The sequence below is a fragment of the Psittacula echo genome, assembly GCF_963264785.1.
Source record: "Psittacula echo genome assembly, chromosome: 10".
Classification (NCBI taxonomy): domain Eukaryota; kingdom Metazoa; phylum Chordata; class Aves; order Psittaciformes; family Psittacidae; genus Psittacula; species Psittacula echo.
In genome coordinates, this window is record NC_137741.1 from 12,010,220 (window position 1) to 12,031,811 (window position 21,592).

The window sequence follows — 21,592 nt, forward strand, 5'->3', positions numbered from 1 at the left end:
TACTTCATCTTTTTCTTTGAGTCTGTCTTATCTTTTAATTTTTTTTCTGAATAATTAAATAGAATAGGGTAGCAATGAAGACAAGCTATAAATCATGTTTTGTGCTTAGGTGTTTGGGTTTTTTCTTTCTTTCTTGAAAGGAATATAGGAAAACTTAAGTACCAATGGAACCATGATTCCTAACCCTGAAGGCAGGCTTTGTATGCCTCTCTACTGTATAATTTCCCAAATCCCTAGGAGTGTCTTCGAATATGTAGAATTGGATTTAGTTCCTCTACCTATATGGAAGTCCTTCACCTAATTTTTCTGTGCCACTGCATTGACATGAAAACCTGCTTTGTGCTCATCACAAGTTTGTTGTCCTCTGTTACAATGTTCAGCATTATGAATTGTCTTTAGTGTCATGTCTACAGTCCTTCTGTCATCTTACTAGTCAACAATACACTGGTCCCGTGCTGTCTGTAGTACTTGCAGTGGGATAGAGAGCAAGGATTCAGACCAGCTTTTGTGGTCCTTCTGCTGCACAGCTTCTACACTGCAGTGAGAGGTTTAACCTTAGGCTATAGATCATGACTGCTAACATTGATGGTATTCAACTGTCCACTGTCCCAAGCACAGTATGGAGAAAGCAATATAAGCTTTCAAGTGTCATATTCTTGCAGAATTTCGGTGTTTAATCTTGAATTATAGTTGGCAGTCTAGTTATCCATCTGCTTATAAAGCATAGCTTGTCTGCTGTGTCATTACACTGAAGACAGTTTGAGATGGTGAACTCTGCCTATCTTAAATTCTGAACTAAAAAAGTACTTTTCTCATTACCTTCTTTCTTCTAATAAAGAGTATTTTAACAATTTAAGTCTCATTAAAAAGCCTTAATAATAAATGAATTGGATACAAACCCAAGAAGAGATTAGGAACTGGAAGAGGTTGAGCGCAAATTAAAATCAAATGGCCAGACTGTATTTTTATAACATAAGATTCTTCTGTCCTGCTGCGTGCACTCAAGTTCTTGGATAGGATTGTTAAAACCAGTTTTTCAGTTTCAGCTTTATACAAATGGGAAATACTTGACTACCTAAGATAGCTCTGAGGTCCCATAATTCTTAGCTGGGAGCATTTCTGTTTCTGCGTAATGATGCAGTCTTGAATTGTAGTTATGCCACATGTGGCTTTATTATGGAGTAGACTTGAGCTGTAATGAGTTGTTGCACAGAGAAACATTTTAACTATTTACTGAAGCACAGGGATTTCTGGGGAGAGTAATATGCCTACTTTCTTACCAGCAAATGTAGGAAATGTTGCTGCCAAAAAGTGTACAGTAAAGGTTTTTTTATGGGTTTTCTGGATTGCTTATACTTCTCATTTATGCCTGCATGATAAACTAAATTGATACTTACTTTGCAGTTATTTATTTTAGAAATACTGTTTGGTTTTTGTGTCAGTAGAGTCTATGAAATCATTTTAGTAACACCATGAAAAATCTAGTGTACTTATGCAACTTTGAAGTCTTGTAGGTAGAATAGTCCAGCAACTTTTCAGAGTCTGTCAATTTGAAGTGTTCAGCAAGCTTTCTTATCTCTCTTTGAAGTAATAAATCAACAGATTTGTCATTGGCATGTTACACAGCATGCACTTGCTGTTAGTACTGTCATTTTAAATCAAGTTTTTAGATACTTGCAAATTAATCATAGCTGTAGGTTGTTAAGAATTATGTGAGTTCAACAACATCAGAGTGCATCTTGCAGGTGAGTGTTAGCCTTGTAATGTTTAGGGTATCAAAAAAAAAACCTCAAACACCCTTTGGTGGTTTTGGTTTTAAAGTTAACTTAAAAATCTGCTATGTTAAGCAGAGATTTAACTGGAGGTGGTACCTCCAACATAAATACGTTTTGTGCTACTTGTTGTAGGCTTAAGAGAAAAATCTTTGATTTTGGGATATGCTGAATTGTTGCAGATATTGTTAGCTCTTCTGAAAGCATCTTGTCAATTTAATAGGGCAACATTTTGCAAAAATGCTTACGAAAACTACGTTCTCTATGCCAGTTGTTAGATGATCCTCCCTAGAAGGAAGGAAGATAACATGACAATACTTGATGTAATGTGGTGCCATGTGATGGTTTGTTGTGTTTTCCTGGAAACAAATACTTCAATCCTCATTCAAAATGAGGGTTTGACTTCTGTAATTGTAGGGAGTGGTTTGCTTTGGGTGATTTTTGATGTGGGTTTTTGGTCACAGTGCAGGGTTAAAGTTCTAGATATACTGAAATGAATACAAGATTGTCATTGGCACAAGAGCTTGATATTTGCAGCTGAACTGAGTGTGTGCTATTGTTCTATCGTGGTGGTGAGGTGTATTGGCAATACTACTGCTTGCCTTAATTCTTACTGTCTTAGTTCTGACATGTGTAAAGAGGGATATGAAAAACCCTTTCTGGGTTTAGCTAGATTGATATTGTGGCCAGTAGGCTCTCCTAAGCCTTATCCAATTACCAGTGACTTGCTTCTGCCTTGGAACTGTTATCTCAACTTACTGCATGGCATGTTGGTATGTCTGGACCAGGAAACAGCTTGTTTAAACAAACCTGCTTTTAATAAGGTATGTTTGTACACCTTGCAATGAAACATTTCTGTTGGCATAGAAGTAGGTACGGCGCAGAGATGGGTTGCGACTAGAGAAAAAACGTTAAAGAAATTACTCTTTTTGCCCTATGTATTTGGAATTTTACCACACTAAAGTGCGTATAATGTGACAGTGTTAGAGCCTGGCAAGCAGTGGGTTCTAGTAAGACAAGAAAGCAAGCGTGGAAATCTGCCCAGCTTAGAACCCATGCAGTGAGCAGCTGTTTTACAGGAAGACCTTTTACTCCTTTTACAGGGAGCCTTTTTACTATTAGGCAGAATGTGCAACTATGGAAGAACATCTGTGGGGTTTCCTACTTTTTGATGCTGAAATTATTATGCTCTTGTCCTAATAATCCTGCCATGCTGCATATATAAACTCATTAACTTTTTCTAGTTTTCAACATCAGTTTTACTACTTCTGTATCTTCTGTCTCTGGTTGTCAGCTATCAAAACTGTCCAATCCTTGGCCTCTTGTTAATTGTGCTTAATTCTGAAGCCCTCAAACTGATGGGTCTCAGTTTGTCACGCTAACTAGTGTGTGTATTACCGATGTAATTTATTCAGTGCCTTGTCCCAGGGAGGAAACCAGAGTCTTCGTTGTGCTCTAGCAATACAGTGGTGCATAGGGAAACAGGCTGCTTCTTAGTCAGGAACAGTACAATATTGTCTTGTGTTATTCAGGTGACCTAATCAGCTACAGAAATTGGAAAGTATAATGATCTGGTTCAGATTGTCCCCTGTTGCAGGACTTTTCAATTCCATTTCTTTTATACTTTTTAAAATAAAGGAAAATGTACAAAGAAACATTGCAAATCAAGTAAGTTTCTACTAACTGTAATATGGCTAGCTTTTACAGTTGTGAAAAGAGAAAGCTCATCTTTTCTATGCAAAGCTATTGCTTGCTACCTGTACATGTTAGGTAGGATCCTGGGTCTGTTTGCAGTTCTGCAAACCATGTCTTTGAACAATCTGCTTTACCCCAATCATTTTTTTAATTTGTTCTCTGTATTTAGTAAGTGAGACAGTTTTGACTTAATTTCTTGTGGAGAACTTGGATCCTTGATTGGAGAATACTTTTGCAGTAGAAAGCATTAGCTAAAAGAGCTTTGATTATTTGGCTTGAATACTTTCTGATCTACAGAGGACTTCTTATCTGTATGCTGCTAAAATGCACTCTAACACATGTTTAATTATATTTCTCTTAGCTAACAAATACTTGGGACTGATGGGAAAAACAGGAGTTCTTTATAAAGGTACCTATCTTCTTTTGTCTTTTTACACTTAGATGATGGAACACCTGGATTATACAGGAAATGAAGAAAGCACAGCATCAGCCAGTGAACAGCCCGGAGGACAATAACATGTAGGATCCTGATTTAAAATAGTATTCAAATTTTGTACAAATTAATGACAGCAAATTTGGTGAAGTTTTACAATAAGAGTGTTTCCCACTCTGTATAAAAGGGTTTTTATTCCCATACCTATATTTTTATGGAAAATACTGTTAATAACATAAAAATAATCAAAATAGACTTGCATTTTTACAGCCAGACCATAGCTAGTAAAATCGTGCCTTATTTTGATTTAAATAAAAGGATATTTTCTATGCAATTTTCCAAATGTGTTTCTATACAGTATATTTTTGTAAAAGTTGCTTACCCATATCAGTTTCAATGAAGTTTTTTTCTTAATTTTGATTAAGACTAGTCAAGTTTCATTTAAAAATAAATAAATCACAGTACCCTTAATAGGATTTCTTTCCAGATTTTGAATACAAAGATCAATAGTAAACTATAGCAACTATAGAATGAGACTGTAGTTCCATTACTACAAGTAATTGAATAAAAAGTGTGAATATTAGTCTGGGTACTTCATAAGCCATAAAATAGATAACAGGGCAAATTTAGCTTGGGGTTGAGCTCTTCCTCACCTCCATGCCCCTTGGTATCACTGGCTTATGCGTTAATTGTGAAAATTGTTAAGCTCTGATGCAAGTCTTCAGATTATGAACATTACCAACCATTTCCAAAAAAAAATTAAAGGGGGACCTCCCTGCTCCTGGAAACTTAGGTGCAGCTTCTGGAATAGTTGACACACAAAATGGTGTGAAAAGCAACAGGGGTTTTGCTCAAGAAGTGCTATTTGGGTGGGTAGGATGTAATGTTAACTCTGGCCTGGTTCTTCTCCTACTCATTGAAACTAGGTCTATACTTGTGGTCTTCATTTGGCTGTGGATCAATTCCAAGGGATGGGGGAAGACATGGCAGGGTTTTTCAGCTTTTGATTCTACGCTATTTTTTTTTTAACTATTTTTGAAAAGTCTTTGCAATTGATAGACAAAACAACAGGTTTGAATAGTGCTAGTAGTGCCTGTGTTAGTTAAGGCCACTGCATGTGTTTAACTTCCTTAATCTTCATTTGGTTTAGCTTTTAAAGACTTGGAAAAGGAGAAATAGTTTAAATCATTAGTTTGCATGTAGAAGAGTTTTGAATTTGTTTGACACTTTTTCTTTTTTCAGGAAACTGCAAATTGAGGGGGTTTAGGTGTAGAAAATTTGTATAGCTGTAATGCTAACTCTTTACACCAAAGAAAATTGGAGAATGCAACAACAGGAGACAGCTGAGTTCACTTAGTGCCAATGTCAGGTAGTCCTTAAAACGTTCTTTCTATTCTTTAATGAATGCCAATCTTATAGTCAGTACAAGTTCAAGAACTTGGAGAAAACAACCGAATAAGCACATGCTGGGCAGTGTCAGTGCAGAATTTCCTGCTTGTCTGAAGGTCACCTCCAAACATTTATAGTTTGTTTGAGGCATGTCAGCTCAGGAAAACTTACCCAGGTTAAATCTAGTTTAGCTAGATTTACTTTGGAAGTATGCTAATGAAGACAATTGTAAATCTGTATTGGCAGTTAACAAAGGCTTACTGCAAATTCCCTGCTTTACATAATTTATATCAAACTTAAACTTCTGTTCCTGAGAGTCAGGAGCAGACAGACTTCCAGCCTGAGTGTCAGTTGTTGCCATTCACACAGAATGACCATGGTGCCAGTTGATACGGGTAAGGTAACCACCTTGTTTGCAGCTTCCGTAAGAAAACAGAAATTACTAACAATTTTCCTATGTTAATTGCCCCTCGTGACTTTCTTGACCTAAGCTTGAGGTGACAGCCTCAGAATACAATGATCTTGTGCACCATCTTCAATTTTTTTGACTGGCACTTAATAAATTACAGCATACCTCAGTGTTCCAATAGCAGACTGAAAACTTGTCTTCTGATGTGTTGTCATGCTCTTTGTCAGGTCCAGTATCTGCCAAAGTTAAATAGTTATGAAGAAGTTTCTGAAAATTCTTGAAAGAGATAAAGAAGTCATAACTCATTCAAAGTCATGCACTACTCAAAGCTCTCAAAAGCTTCACAATCCATGTAATATGACTCCTTTTTCTCTTTGAAATAACCTGAATTGAGGATTTGCTACGATTTCAGCCATAAATGATAATGGAATTAATACAAATAAAGATGTTTGGTAACATAAGGCAGCATCAGCAGCTGGCTGTGGAAACTGTCTTGTTCTGTGCCTAATTGTGCTCCATGCCTGATCATGCCTGAGGTTTCACACACATGTGCTGCAGTTTAATGGGATGTAAACTAACTTTTTTCTTTCAAATGCTTAGGTGCTTTGTTTACAAAAATTAAGAATGGAGTTTAAAATTTTATATAAATAATAGGTTAGTATTGACTACTGAAATGAGGGTTTTATAAGTTCAATAGAACTGACTGCAACACTTTTAGCAATTTTGAATGTTTTTAATATTAAATTTGGTTGGGCTAAACACTATGTTAAAGGCCTTTTTAGTCATATACATAAAAATCTTACTACTTTTTCATTGTATGTTTACTGACAACAGCCCCCTCCCTTATGACTCTTTAAGTTATCACTTTAAGAATGTTATTAATAAATGTTTCTTGGAAAAAAAACAGTCGAGTAATTTGTTCTGACTTATCTTTTTCTTACTGTAAATGTTCATGCAAAAGTTAATATTTCATAATACCAAGTAAATTCAAAATATTTATGGTACATGCTCATAAATATGTAGTTTTTTATCCATCTTGCCTGAATGGATGGTTTTGGTGGATTGTTTTATTTTGTCTTTTTATTTTTGCAGAGGCAGGAGAAGAACTGAAGTCTAAATTGAGCTACATCAATTTTACTGGTTTAACTTAGCACATCCTTGTTGCAAGCTCTAGTCATGGGGCTCTGTGAAAGTCTGACAAACAGTGAGTCAGAAATTTAGCATGGGCAAACTTCTCCATCATAACAGGCCTACTTCCGTTCAGCCTAGGAAATAGTGCTGTAGGAGCATTGTTCAACTGAATTTACTTAGCCGTAGATATGAAGGGCAAGAAAAAGCCAAGCTTTTTCCAAGTCTTGAAACCCAGGCTGTGTTGGAAATATTGGCAGGGAAAACAAAACACACTTGTTACGTGATCCTTGAGACATCCCTAGAACCTTGGGATAGTGTGTATTTAACATGTTTTCAAGTATTTTATGCCTCTTCTGTTCATATACTGGAGGTTCCAGTGGCATTGAGTCACAGTATCTGAGGACTTAAGAGGGAGAAAACTCTCCAAAATGCTTTCTGAATTTATTTTTTTAATTTTTATTTTCTTTAAAAATCATAGAAGCTACAAAGAACAGACACAGCTGCAATCAGTGAACTGCACCATCTGTTCCCCCTGAATTCCCTTGTTAAGGCTGGTACATTTGATGGTAGCAAAACTGCAAATCCCAGAGGCTTGAAAATTGCAAGCAGAAGAGAGGCAGTTTCTTCTAAGGAAGGGGTTTACCATAATTAGTTAACAAATGCTTGCCTGTTTATATTGGTCCCATCTTTACCATGCAATTCCATTTAGGCATAAGAAAAAGCTTTTAGGCATAAGAAAAAGCTTTTCACTGCGAGTGTGGTCAAACATTGGAGCAGGTTGCCCAGAGAGGTTGTGGAGTCTCCATCCTTGGAGATATTTAAAATAGAGGTGGACACAGGCCTGACAGGGAGAGTGGACTACGCAATCTACAGAGGAGCACTGCAGCTCTACTGCTCTGATTATTAAGGTATTTTCTGCTCATTTTCCAGCTTGAATAATGTGTAATTTATTTTTTCTTGTTTTCATAGAAAATCTCATTTTATCATGACAGTATGGGTTTGATTGACACACACCCAATATGGAATTATTTACTTTTACTAAATTACTAGATTTAAGCATACTTAAAAGTTGTCTTTGGATTTGTAATGCTTTCAGAAGCTAAAGCGCTATTTTATTTTCACGTAAGCCATATGCACATTTTACTGGGTGTTTTATCTTTCTAATTTCCAAGGAAAGGAGGAGAGCAGCTCAGATTGTCACCCCTCTTGTCAGAACTGAGTGATCAAGGTTCTGTGTTCTTCGGAGAGGCTGATGATGGAGGCTCAGGTATCTCTGGAATTCCTCTTATTTATAAAGAATGTGCAAGATCCTGTTTCCCTGAACACAGAAGTCATTGAATAGCTGAGAATAGGGATTTTGCTTGCAGCTCAAAGGCCTTTTAACCTAGAAAGTGTTTAGATCAAAGAGCTCCCTTTCAGCTTTTTCTTAAGAGTGTGCTCAGGTATTCTGATAATCTGGTTTTCTCACTCGACTCCTTCCTTTCCTCCTGTTTTCTATTTTGGGCAATACCAGCACGTTTTTAAGTGTCTTTGCACGTTACTTTGTTTTGGACAATAATAAGTTCCTCTGTTCCAGCATGACTATGGGCGTTTATGAGGAGGTTTAATCATTTGGACTCTCTTAAAAATGCAGTAGTCATACCCACAAGCTCAGTCTACCAGTAACTTAAACCAATAGCTTATCTTCTGCACATCCTTATCTGTGTTACAGTCCCAATGACTTTCTGGGTTGCACTAATGTTGGTGTAATAACCTGGCTTAGATTTGGAAAACAAAACAAAAGAAGATTTTTATAGTTTTACCAGCGCACCTGTGCTGGCTCTCCCTGTATTTTGCAGAAAGACTACAAGAATATATCAACTTCCTGTATTGTACATGCTTGGGAATGCAAGGAAATAAAACAGGTATTTGTACCTTTAAAAATGCAACAATAACGCGGTTACTTTAATGTCAAGCTTTGTTGTGGTGTCTATCAAAGCTACAAGAAAATTTAGGTCCTTTTAATTAATGTTTCTTTCAAAAGGTAAACAAACTGTGGTGGGAATCTTTGAGGATTTAAGGCAGTTAACTGCAGGAAACTAGCAAAAAGGTATTCCTCTGGTAAGTGAGTATCTCTAGTAGCTGATTTCAGAAATATTTAAAAAGTAAATTTACATTACAGTAACAATGGAAAAAGAGCAAATGCACGCCCACTGGTGCCTTTTTCTCTAAGAAATGGAACAGCACACTTCTGCAGGACCAAGTGGTATTTTTGTCACGGTCACTGTCAAATAAGAATTCAGTTAGACAAGACTAGTCCTGTGTATGCTCACCTAGAGTTTTACCGTTTGATTATGAGATATCTATCCCTGGATTTAAAAGAAATTTCAAGAAACAGAGCTGGGTAAGAATACCTGTGAACTTGTCTCCAGTTTATAAAAGTCAGGAAGCAGTTCATTTGACCTTCTGCCCTGTTCTTGAAAAGCAATTTGTTTAGACTGTCAAGCTATGCTGGCATTGCTGCCTGCTGCTGCCTGGCTGCATGGAGAAGCAGCACCTCTGGCTGCCACTGTTTGGGGCAGTGCAGTCGTGGAAGGAGATGCTGCACCTCTACTGCTTGCGCATGGAGCATCTCTACACAAGGGCAACCTCGCTGCCTATGCCAGCTGGCTGCTAGCAAGTGAAAACTCAAACCAAGAATTCATAAGCCCAAAGATTGCAGGGGGAACAATTTTCCCAGGAAAGCTTGTTTTAGGTGTTTGTGTTTCTTGGTGTGTTTTAGGGTTCTTTTGACTGGTTGGTTGGTTTGGGGGGGTGGGGGTGGTTTTGTTTTTTGGTTTTTTGGTTTGGTTTTTTTTAAGATAGGCAGAGACTGATAAAAACTTGCAAAGGGTCACCATTCTGGTGTAAATGTCCCCAGACTGTCCTGGTTTAACACATGTAAATAGAGACACGGGGAGGCACACCCTTGGCAATTTTGTTCAAGATTTCAGCCTGTGTTGGTTAAGCTCTGAAACATAGTTTTCTGAGCAGTAAGTAATGTATCATATTCCCAAATGCAGGATATGCTTACATTATACTTTAATCGATGGGTTGGGTAGTATCTTTTTTTGTACACTATGGAGCACATCAAAGGAAAAATCACGCATTCAGATCTACTGTGTGCTCTCTTATCAGCTCATGAGCTTGGATATCCCTTCCTATTGGTATGGAATATCTTTAATGCAGATTTTAGAAGTGGAAAACCCACTCTTTCATTTACCTGGTTTGGATGTGGCAAGCCATACCCCAAAATAGCACTTGAGTTCCTGGGTTTGCCCTCTGAGCTTGGCATGTCATGAGGCCCTTTGTGCTGCCATCTGAAAGCTGCTCTACAGCCTTTTCCTAGTGCTGGTCATAAGTTGCCAGTCCTAGAAAAACGGGGCAGCACCAAAAAGATGAGAAGCCTCATGGAGCTTCCTGGCATGTGAGTTGCAAAGTAAATGGCTGACTTTGTAAGATGCTCTAGCCCTTATAAATGCAGTGAAAATGCCCATGTGCTGTCATGATAGGGTCTCAGGATTAGAGGGGAGCTGAATTCTCAGCTGCACTGGTGGCCTTTGGGTGATACCAGATCAGCTCTTTTATCTCTAAAGGTGTGCTGCCTCTGTGCTCCCTTCTTATAATTACTTTGTACAGTAAGATGTCAGTGCATTTTGCCAATTTTAATACATGAGCAGTTTAAATACATACATTGTATGCTGTGAGTCTCAGTCAGTTACAGGAGATAATTTTTTCTATGACTTATGCAAAATTTTTGCACATTATTTTTACCTTAGATTTTATAACCTATTTCTTGAATGTACAGCTGAGGCACTTGTTTCCTTTGAGGGAGTACATCTTGTCAGCTGTTAAAGGTAATGCATTGTTTAGACTAACTACTTTTTGTTTTTGAGGAACCTTAGTATCATGCAAAAAGACGATTAAACCTTTGGGACCTCATCAGAAGATGATGTCTAACTCTGGAGTGTACCATGTACTGACAGTGACCAGAATTTCTGAACAGCTTAAAAACTGTGAAATTACACTTTTTTTGAATTTTATTTTTCCTGGCTTCAACAGAAACAAGTCTTCTCCTTTTAGGTTATATTTCTTAAGTGGTGTGATTCACAGTAACATATCTGGAATTGCTGAAAAGTTGTGTGTTTGTCATGTTGTTTTGTGTACTATCTGAGACATATCAGGCAAAATACTTACACAGAAATGTGGCAACTCCAACACTAGAAAAACCCTTCACAAATAACAGAGGAGGCTCACAGACCTTATTAACATGTGTAATTGTACGCTTCTTTGCCTTACTTGACCAATTTTAAACTTTCAGGTTTTAAAAATAAGTGTCTTCAGTGTTCAGGAGTAGCAGTTGGAACGTAAAGTGGTGAGTTGGGACTGTAGCTGCACGCCCGATTTACCCCAATTTACCCAGATCTGTCAGAAACGGACAAACCTGTGGCAAAAAAAAAATCATGTGGGAGAACTCACCCATCTTAAAGAGTAAGAAAAGTGAAGAAGTGAATGAGTAATACCTCTTTTCTGCCACAGATTACTTTAGTAAGGGACAAAAATGTTTTCTATGCAGAATCTGTCTGACCTTGAGTTAGGATATTAACTAGATCTCCTTATCAGTTGGCATTTGCATCTGATTTAACTACCTGAACTCCAGCACGTACATTGAACAACTTTAAAAGAACAGCTGAATATTTTTTAGGGAATCAAACAAAAGCAAAGTCAAATCCAAATTACTTTAACGGTAACTCGTTTAATTTCTCATAAAGAGAGTGATCTATTTTACTTTTTTCTTTCTGTGCCTGAGCCAGTATTTCATCAACATGAGGGTGAGTGAGCCTTATCCTGACTGCTGGATATTGCCAGCAGAAAAACCTGAGATAAGGGCTTCCTTAGAGAGGTTTCCTACAGTCCTTTAGCACTTACTGCACTGAGATCAAGTTACAGCTGGTTTAATGCGATGTAAAACCTATTAAGGTTGACATCACAAATTTTACTAGTTCTGGTGATGATTACATAACAAACTCAAAGTGCCAGTGACAGACTGATAGTTTGGTTTGAGATATAAAAATGAAATAGGAACCACACAGCATGTTTAAACCAGTTACATTCCATTTTAGATAACAGAAGCTTGCTTCAGGTTAAAGGTCCTTAAATGCAATAAGGTATAAAATAATGCGTTGTTATTGCCTTATTCAGAGCTGACAGTTGTTGATTTGGAAGGAGATACTGGAAGAATTTTGAGTTGACTATTGGTGTGCTTGGAAGGTAACGCTTCCCTCTGAGGTTGAGGTGCAGTGATTTACGGGATTTAACATCCTAATGTACGAGAAATCACTCTTTTTGGATGACTAACTCTGCTAGCTGAGGATAAACCACATCATGTTCTGTATGGCTAATGAAAGTAATAAAGGGATATAAAGTGACTTCCTTATGCCATGTGCCATCACTCCCAGGTCACTTCACTGTGATGCTGTGTCCTGCCCCCCTTCACAGCACTCTGAAGGCTGACGTTCTCCCAGTCAGAGTGAGGCAGAGAGGATGTCGATGACTCATTTTCCTTTCATTTTCTTCACAAGCTGTTCCAGTGAAACAGTGTGCTGTCTCCATCTAAGCTTATTGCAAACAGTTTAACTCTTGAACGATTTGATGTCAATCTCTTTACAGTTTTGCAGTACCAACAGGGGGAAAAAAAAAAAAAAAAAAAGGCATGGAAAATCCCTCACCTCAAGCATGTTCTCCTAAAACAATAGCTTGTACCAGAGAAATCTCATGCCCAGGCTGGCCTCCAGCTACTTTTTCCTAATTCCCTTGTTCCTTCTAGCTCTTGGATGTATCATTTTCAAACTTAGAGGCCAACATGATAACCATGCGAATCAAGTCAGAATAGCCCATAGATGAAGTCAGTATAGCTTCATATAGAATGACCTAGTTATAGAAGAACTTGCTTATTAACTTCATGTGGGATGTGAGGAGGTTTGGATTGATTAATTAGGGGAAAACATGAAGTGAGGAAGCAGACGTGGTCAAAATGTCAGAAATGCTTTATGGTATTAGCTGAAGAATTCAGATTTCCCCCATTTTCTCTGCTTTCCTTTGGAAAGTTCTTGAACCCTCTCCAGAGAAAAATTTACTGGGTTTCCACTGCTCCTTCTGTTACTGCTCTGTAAGCCAAGAACTAGCACTAGCACGTGGGAACCTGGGTGGGAACAAGTAGCTGTGAATCAGCAGGCTGTGGATTTCTTCTTCAGTAAGAGAGTGAATTTAGCCTGTTAATTGTGAGATCCTGTACTCAGAACTAAATTAAGTTTTCCCTGAAAATGCCTAATTTTCCTATTCTATGGAAATTGCGAGTCCTAGGACCCTAATTTTCATAGCTATGTAAGATAGCACAAATTCTTGTGATGTTAACCAAGCACTGGGAGCTCCCCTGCAGCTGAGGAACATCCTGCAGCAACACCCTAATTGTGGAGCTGAACTCCTGCCCCCTCGTGTTGGGTCTTCTGAAATTTTTACCTATTGTTTGAGCAAATGGGTTCTGCTACCAGAATTTACTACTGGACTTGCCCTGCTAAGTAGCTGCTAATGAGAGGGTGTTTTGTTTCTTGTTATCTACAGTTTGGTTAGAGGAACAGCTGCCAATTCTGCTGCTTTCAAGTGTTTGATTTTTTGACCATGCATTTCTAACAATAGAAGTGGATCTAGTAAATTTGGTGGTTTACCGAGCCTCAGGGGCTGAAGAGAGATACTACTGTCATGGTTCACCATCCTGTCACAACAGTGCTGACAAATGATGAAGCCTGACAATTAAAATCAAAGTTTTAAAATGAATTTGAAAGTTCTGATTCAGTTTACACAAAATTATCACTCTCATGTAGCTGTGGTATGTTAGAAATGGCACCAGGAACTCTGAGCTAGATTTAACTTACTTTTGAACCATGTTTTAATTGCAAAGGAAGCACTGAGCTATCTAGTTGCATATGTCTTACATAAAAATTAATGTCAGACATACATTTTATTTGATAGATTTTTCTTGGGTTTTTTTCATACTTAGCGAATACAAGTAACTTGAACCAAACTTAACCTGAACCAAACTCAATTGCTCTCTTTTTCTTCCCTGACAAATGCTACTTATTCCATCGCACAGTTTGTTGCAAAAGATGTAATGGAACAAGTAGTGGAAATGACTGCACGAAGCTTTTTATTGATGATACTGTTTTTCCAAGTTTGCTGACTGCATAGAGAGTCAAAAGAAGGTAAGTTACTGCTCTGGGCAGTGCCAGATCTAAGGTGGGAACAGAGTTGACTGAAGTGGAAGAAATGCACCCACCTTTTCCCCTCCAAAGCCAACTTTCCTCCCATTTTCCTCAGACTGAGGTGTGGGTGACACACTGCTAATGGTGGCACTGCCATGCTCTGAGCACGATGGGCAAGAAATCTCCATTGAATCTTAACTAACTCTGCTCCCTGTTGTGTGGTTTAAAGAAGGAATAACGCGGGTTCACTTTATCCAGGCCCATGATTCGAGATCTGCTCTGACACAGCGTTCCCTGGGGCCGTGACACCCGGTGTTGCTTTTGTGCAGAAACGGGGTTGTCGGGAGCAGCTTCCCTCTTTGAAGCACGCGTTTCCAGGCAGGCGGGTTTCTGTCCCGGGAAGCTCTGTGTTCAGCGTCACTTTGGCCTCTACCTCACGCACAGCACAAGGGGGGCACGGCCGCCTAGCACCCACTTGCGCTTGCTCGGGGCTCCCCCTCCATGCGGGAAGGTGGAAGCCGTCCGCCGTATCCCCATCTCCGCTTCCCCCGAAACCGCCCGGCGAGGCCCGCAGCGCCACATGCGACAGAGGGGCGGTGAGCACCTCCCCGGCGTCCCCCTCCTCCCGGGGGCGGGTCGCGCTGACGCGGCAGCGCCGCGGTTCTCCGCCGGTGGAGTCGCACAATTATGAGAAAGAGGCGCCGGGCCGAGGCTGCCGCCAGCGCTGAGTCCCGGTGCGGAGTCGAGCGAGCGCCGTCCTTCTTGTCCCGCTCTTCCCGTCGCCCCCGGAGCGTTGTCCTCGCCCGGCTTCTCACCCAGCCCTCAGCTGCTGCCGAGCTCAGCCCCAATAGATGGAGACAGGCCCCGCCACCGCCGACGCCGAACCACGAGCAGGAGCTACCCGGCGCGAGGAGAACCAGAGTCGGCGCCGAGACCCAGCCCGGCCCTGAGGAGAATGGTGAGGGCGGCGGGGGCTGGGGGAAAGGGACGGGTCGGGCTGAGGGGGCGCTGCATCAGACCTGCCCCAGCCGGCTGCGCTGGGTCCCGGCTGTCGCAGCCGCCCTCATCCGCCGCGGCCCTTCTCATGCCTTGATGCGGCGGCTGTTCCCCTGCCCGCCCCGGCGGTGAGAAGGAGGGGACCCCGCGGGGCTGTCACCGCCGGGCCGGAAGAGGTGGCGCGGGCTCGGACGCCTCGGGCCCGTCCTCTCGCGGTGTCCGGCGTCGTTCCCTCAGTGCCCGCCCGAGGCCCGCGACCCCCAGGTTCCGGCGGGCCCTGCCCCGCGGAGCAGTCTGTGGTGCCCTCGGGGCCAGCCAGCGCCTCCCGGCTGCCCCGCAGCCCTCCCCTCCTCGGGGCAGCACTGTGGGAGCTGGTCCTGCGCCGGGGGGGTCGGGTCGACCCCCTCGAACCGTGACCTCTGTTGAGTACTGCTGTGGCCCCCCTTCGGGGCTTTATCTGCTACCGGCGTCCATACGGTGGACCATGTGGTTCTCGGGGATGCAGCTGTTCTGATCTTCTACCTATTTCATCCTTACGATTTCTACACCTTGTCATAGACAAGGGAGTGTGCGAGAAAGCAGTTTTAATTCTAGCTCTTCCTTCTTCTGGCTGCTGCTCAGTTCTTTATCCTTAGAAGTGTCTTCCTTAATTAATATTTACAGAATTTGAAGTGAGCCATCACATCAAGTGCTTTCAGATAATTCTGAAAATCTAAGTGGAGTGTACATCTGCATTGCTACAGCCTGTTTGAACTTCTAGTCAGGTGCTTTATTTTGTTTTAAAGGTGCTTTATTTCACAGTATGTTGTTCACAGCCACAGGGATTCCTACCCATGAACCTTCCGTTTCTGACAGTATCTGGGAGCTGTGTAGAAATGTGGGCTGTCTTTTTCTAGAATCTGCCAATCCAGCACTCTTCTAGGAAGAAGCTGAAAGTGCAACCTTTGGTCTGACTTGAAAAAACACTCGGCATCTCCTACATGGATGGTGCTTGCTCTTCTCAACTGAAATGTTGGGGTTTTGGGTTTTTTTTTTAAGTTTTGTGAGGGTTTTGTTTGTTTGTTACTTTAGTGCTGGTGTTGGTGCTGACGTAGTGTAGAAACCTACAGATTTCTTTTAACCATTGTAGATCTGTAAGCTGATCATGGCTCAGCAGTTTTTCTGGCAATGTAACAGTTTGCAATGTTTTATACTTAAAACGTGTGTAGCAACTACTTTGAAGCCACTGTTTAACTGGTGCTTTCCCAGAGTTGAATATAGGACACTTGCAGGTTCATTTTGCTAGGAATTTGCCTGCTGCTCCATGGCTATTTACCAATTTTGAAGAATTGCTGGACAGTGTCCAACATTAAATCAGGAATTATTCTAAAGAGTGAGATGTTCAGTGTGGCAATTCCTGGAGCTCGGAGCTCAGTCTTTCTTTTTTTTTTTTAATCTTGTCTGTGTGGGTGAGATAAGTGTCTGCTAGATCATCCTTCATACCTTCTCGTATGAGGCCATTCTTAACTTTGCTATTTAAAGTGGGGGGAAAAAAACCCTTTGCGCTTGTGGAACTGTTTAGGCTGGTTATGGGCTGTTTGTACCTTAGTTTCCTGATGTTTTACTTTGATTTTATTTAATATTTTTTTTCTTGCTTGAGCTCAGGAGCAGAAGGGTAATTTTCACTTGTCATACAAAGGCACCTTGAAACATCACCTTGCATTTAACAGTTATCTTGCTTATATTTAAAAGCTGCTCTATCTGATCATCTACCTCCCTCCCTGGATTATCTTGGAGAGAGGTACTCTTTTGTGTTCTAAAGTTTCATTTCTTCTCTTGTCCCTCAGGGCTCAGCCTAGCTAGCCTTGCTGCCTTACCTTTTTGTCTTGTCACATCAGCCCTGCTTGTTCTGCTTTGCTAGTGATAGGCTGCAGCATCCAAACTCCTCCTCTCTTTCTCTCCTAGTTATCTTTACCACTTGCTGTGCTTCCCTTTCCAGGAAGGTTTGCACCAACACCCAAACTTTTCCTGCTTCTCTTTCATGTCTCTTCATGAAGTGCATTTCTATTAACTGTTCACTCCTTGTGGACAGTAGTGACAGATAAGTGTTTTCTAAACAAACCTATATTGTTTTGAACTTAAATAATTGATGCTGACACAGTAGGGTTTGGCCATATTGCTTTGTCGATTTTACACCGGTAATGCTGCAAAATAAATTTCTAAGAGGACTTGACCAAAAGTGTGTGAAGGGAGGTGGTTTTATAGTCTACAGTTTGTATGCTTGACAGGATTTTGCAGAGCAAGTTCAATTTTCTTTCTCAGAAAGAGTCTGATTCGCCTAAGCAGGAGTTTAATATGAAGCTGCACGCGCAGTGACACTTTTACTGAACTTGGATGCTCTCAACGAATTGTCTGAAACAAATCACATTCAAAGTTCCAGTCTTTAAAGACTTGAGGCTGGATTTTGAAATTGTGGCTTATGTTTTCATAAGCCACAACTTCAAAATTGTCTTGAAGAATCAAGACAATGAAATGATACTTATCATACCAATATGCTTAACCTGAAAAATATATCTTTGTCTTTTTTTTTTTTTTTCTTTTTTATTTAAACATATACTTATTTCTTTTGGAATCCCTGATTTCCTTTGACTATGTCTACTTTGGCTGCAGTATGTGTGTGCCACGTTAATTTGCTGAAACAAGTAACATAATTTCTGCTTTTTTTGTCCCACTTTTTAAAAGGCAAACTGACAGGAAAATCAATGTGTGTGTTTTTCCAGAATTGAAGTTTTGTCTTTGAGGTCACATTTCTTGTTTCTAACATGAACAGTTTTGTCTCGGTGCATTTTATCTTCACTGGTTGAAATTCCAGTAACTGGCTTTTCAGCAGTTGAATACTAATGAACTAATGATAATGTCACCCCCTGTGTGTATAATAAGTATCTGGATAAGATACTTATTAAAAGTAATGTTACTTCTTACCTCTGATACTGACAAGCAGTATTGGGCTCTGGCAAGTGAGTCTATATGCTGCATTATTTCTACAAGAAATAATCCATGATACTGACCTGACCAGTGGTAAAACTTCGTTTTTTTTCATGTTCCCTGGCCTGAAGCCTTTCTTCTCTATTGTATTCTCAGCAAAGTTGTTATTGTCCTTTATTTGATTCAGTCCCATCTGTTTTGCTCACATAATGAGAATGTACAGATCATGGTGTCGTGTTAGTATATTGTGGTACAATTTATACTGAAAATGATCTACCTAATCCTTGGTTGCTGTTATGTTTATTACTTTAAGCCTAGCTTTTCATTTACTTGAATTGTAGATGGTTTTGTATTTCAAGTAATAGAGAAGCTAATCTAACAAAAGAACAGAAAACGTAAACCCCCAAAACCTTTTTCTTGGCAAGCTTTTCTTCCTGACCTGGCTCAGCACAGGATTAGCTGGACATTGGTGCTGCTGCACAAGAGGGGAGGTAGGATGTGCAGGAGACTTTTTGGTAGCAGCCAGTCATTAAACCAGCATTGCCTGGCAAGCTGAACCATTGCATCTGGCTGGATGGGACCACAGACCCAAGCAGAAGTGTTCCAGAGACCATTCTCCATCACAGCTGTTGTGCTGACAGAGGGAATGCTATTTTTTTGTTGAGGAGTGGTGAGGTTTTTTCAGCCTTCTTTACACCTATATTTTGCCTAGCATGTAAAGTGGATGGGAGCTGTTTTAAAGCAAGGGCGTGAGCCACTTTCTATAACTACCAGGTTTGCAGGAACCACAGTACAGCTTGAGTTTGTTTTTCTCCCCAGCACTATAATTCTTGCAGGGAAGTAGGGACAGCACAGGTTGTCTAATTGTGCTGTTAGGTGAGCAGAGAAAATTTGTTACCCTTCTGTTTTTCATAAGAAGGAAAGGCTAGTGAACTTCTGATGGGATAATAAAATACAAAAAAAACAAGAGAGAAACTGGGGTGAATAACGTTATTATACTTTACTGTATCTTTTTTTATTTTTCCTTCCTGAGTATTGGGCGCAAAGTGTTCTAAACCTATGGGAAATACAGGAAGAAAAATAACTGTGTTGCTGATTGCGGTGCTGATAGTTCTGAAAAGCTGCTGCCTTATGAAAGGACTTGAATATTTGTGGAAGCATGTGGAAAATGTTTTGACAACATATGGTGTGAGGATGTTGCAGGAATAGTCTGTAAGATAAATGTAGTGGTTGACTGCCAAGGAGAGTTTGAAGTATGATAACAAACTGCCAGCACATTAGAGCAGATTGAACTTGGTTTATAAGTTAGACATCTTTTTTCCCCTTAGCTAAAGCAAAATTAAGATGTTGCTGAGGTTTTAGGCTTGGACTAAACTTTATTCTGGGAATGTCTGGGTTTTTGGTTTCGTTTTGTTTTGGTTGGTTTTTTAGTATTAAAAATTGTATCAAAGTTACAGATTATTTAATACTTGTGTTATTAAGAGCAATATATTTTTTCTTAAAGACTCTCACAAACTCAGTCTAACTCGAGCTGTTTCGTGCATTTTCTACTGTCAGATTTCCTGAAATGTTTGAATTCTGTGTGTATGAGAAATGAGCATTTGCTGAGTTACTGTATCCCAAAGCACCTTCATTTCATTTGATTTCAGCTGAAGGAGAGTGGCATGTAATGTGTGTGCTGGCATATCTATTGATTTTCTACAGCTGCAAAATTGGAATTTTACAGGCTAATTGAGTTACGAAGTTGGGACTCTGGTGTGTGTAGTTTGACAACTAATGTTTTTAGAAGCTCATCCAACTTCAGAAACGGCTATTGTAAACCCCTTATGAAGCCTTATTGCTGCTTCATCTTCAACCTGTCCATGGAGATCATCAGTTTACATTCAGATACCGTCCCACTTGAAGCGCTTGTTTTGTTTAAATGTCTGTCATGTAGTTTGCAAAGCTGGCAGTTGGCTAATACACAGTTTCAGAGTGTAGGTAGATGTGTGCATACAGGTTGTCTACATCTAATAATTATGCACGTGTGAATCTTATCAATGTCTAGACTTAGGGCTAGTAAGTGTAACAGCAACAGTTTGGAAAGGCACTTTCTGAGCTGGAGAGCTTTGGAGCTATTTCAAGGTCTGTGGCAGGCTACTCAGGCTTTTTGCTTCCTAGTCATGGATCCCAAAGCCTGGTGTGGATGACTCCCAGTGCTGGTGGATTCTGCAGTTGTTTACTACTAATCGAAGGAGATAAAAAAAAAAAACCAAGCTGCAGGCTCTGAGAATTGGGATATTTCTATTAAGCTCTGGTTTGGTAATTTTAATTTGTTTTTAATTTTCACTTTTTGGTTTTATTTTTCACTGACAACCTTTTGGGCAATTACTGTGGTGACTTTTTGCTGTTGGACATTGATGCGTTCCTGCTTGAGAATGTTTTCTCAGTTACAGCTCTAAATTCATTTAATCAGGTGTTCAGTCTTTCTCCATAATATAACTGTAATCTTCAAAGCCTGGGAAAGTGTCTGCTACATCTCAGTCAGTTCTAACACAATGGTTATTGCAATTGAATACCAGCCTTTGTTCCATGCATTCTTCCCACTTACCTCTACCCAAAGAGGTACTTGTTTTCTTTATCTTATCTACTTGATTCTTGTCACCTTTGCTAAGAGGTGAACAGAAAATGTTTTCACTTTGTAGTCCCCCTACTTGTGCTGGGTGGAATTTTGCAAGGTGTCCCTGGCTGATGATTCTTACCCTAATACCTGTGAAAGTTTTTCTCCTGCCTATACTGCAAAGTGATAATCAGTTTTTGTGAAATATGGGCTTGACAAACCTGACTTCTAAAATGTAAATTTTAAATTTAATAAATAAATTTACATTTATGCCTTCTGTAAATGAATTTCTAGTTGCTATGTTGAGAATATTCTATTTCACAAGCATCTATTGCTTAAAAATTTCTAGACTTGGAGCATTTCTAGAACTAGTATTACTTAGCAGTCCAGGTCCTCCCACTTGTCCTGGTTTTGGCTGGGATAGAGTTAATTGCTTCCTTCATTGCCAGTGTAATTCCAAAGACTGACCTGAAGTGCTTGAGGTGTGATTGTGTGTGTTGCACGGTCATAATCTAAAATACGGGTCAGGGTTGATGTTCCAAGTCCATAATATCTTTACTAGCTGCTCCCATGTCTGCCAAAACTCTTCTTAAAGGTGTGGTTGTAATCCAGTCTGAACTCTGCTAAACCCTGTCTGTCACTCTTCCACCTGTCTTTGTGTCTCCCTCTATGCTCAGTCACTGTTTGGGGCTATAGATTGAACAAACATCTAATCGCCTTTTTTTTTCTTCTTTCTTCCCGTTTTTCCTTTTTTGAGGATTAATTATTTTGTTGGTCATTTTCCTGAATCAGCTCTCCATGTGACTCTATAAATACTGGTGCTGGTATGACATAGGGTGGGATCATGTGCAGAGGCTTAGAAAACCGGGATTGTGGTACCACAAACTTGACATGACCTGTGAAGCTGGTTTAGAAGCTTGCTCTGAG

At 40.0% G+C, this 21,592-nt stretch overlaps 2 protein-coding genes across 12 annotated transcripts in view; both read left to right on the plus strand.

The window, feature by feature from the left end:
- The window catches only part of SPPL2A (signal peptide peptidase like 2A), a 59,333-nt gene that overhangs the window by 23,502 nt on the left and 14,239 nt on the right, over positions 1-21,592 (plus strand). For 3 of the 11 annotated variants that reach the window (XR_013957728.1, XR_013957729.1, XR_013957731.1), the window contains 6 exons: positions 3,909-3,986; positions 6,791-7,737; positions 8,002-8,096; positions 8,668-8,733; positions 8,853-8,929; positions 13,998-14,028. Coding sequence is in view for 6 of the 11 variants with exons in the window: in XM_080626121.1 (XP_080482247.1) it covers positions 3,909-3,983 (75 nt within the window). In the remaining 5 variants the exon portion in view is untranslated. Of the gene's footprint in view, positions 1-3,828; positions 3,881-3,908; positions 6,609-6,790; positions 7,738-8,001; positions 8,097-8,667; positions 8,734-8,852; positions 8,930-13,997; positions 14,029-21,592 lie in introns of those variants that run through there. The other 8 variants (XM_080626122.1, XM_080626120.1, XM_080626124.1 and 5 more) reach the window with 5 other exon arrangements.
- TRPM7 (transient receptor potential cation channel subfamily M member 7) overlaps positions 14,984-21,592 on the plus strand; it is a 58,187-nt gene continuing 51,578 nt past the window's right edge. The window contains exon 1 of the mRNA XM_080626126.1: positions 14,984-15,064. Coding sequence (XP_080482252.1) covers positions 15,062-15,064 — 3 coding nt within the window. The 5' untranslated portion in view covers positions 14,984-15,061. The remainder of the gene's footprint in view (positions 15,065-21,592) is intronic.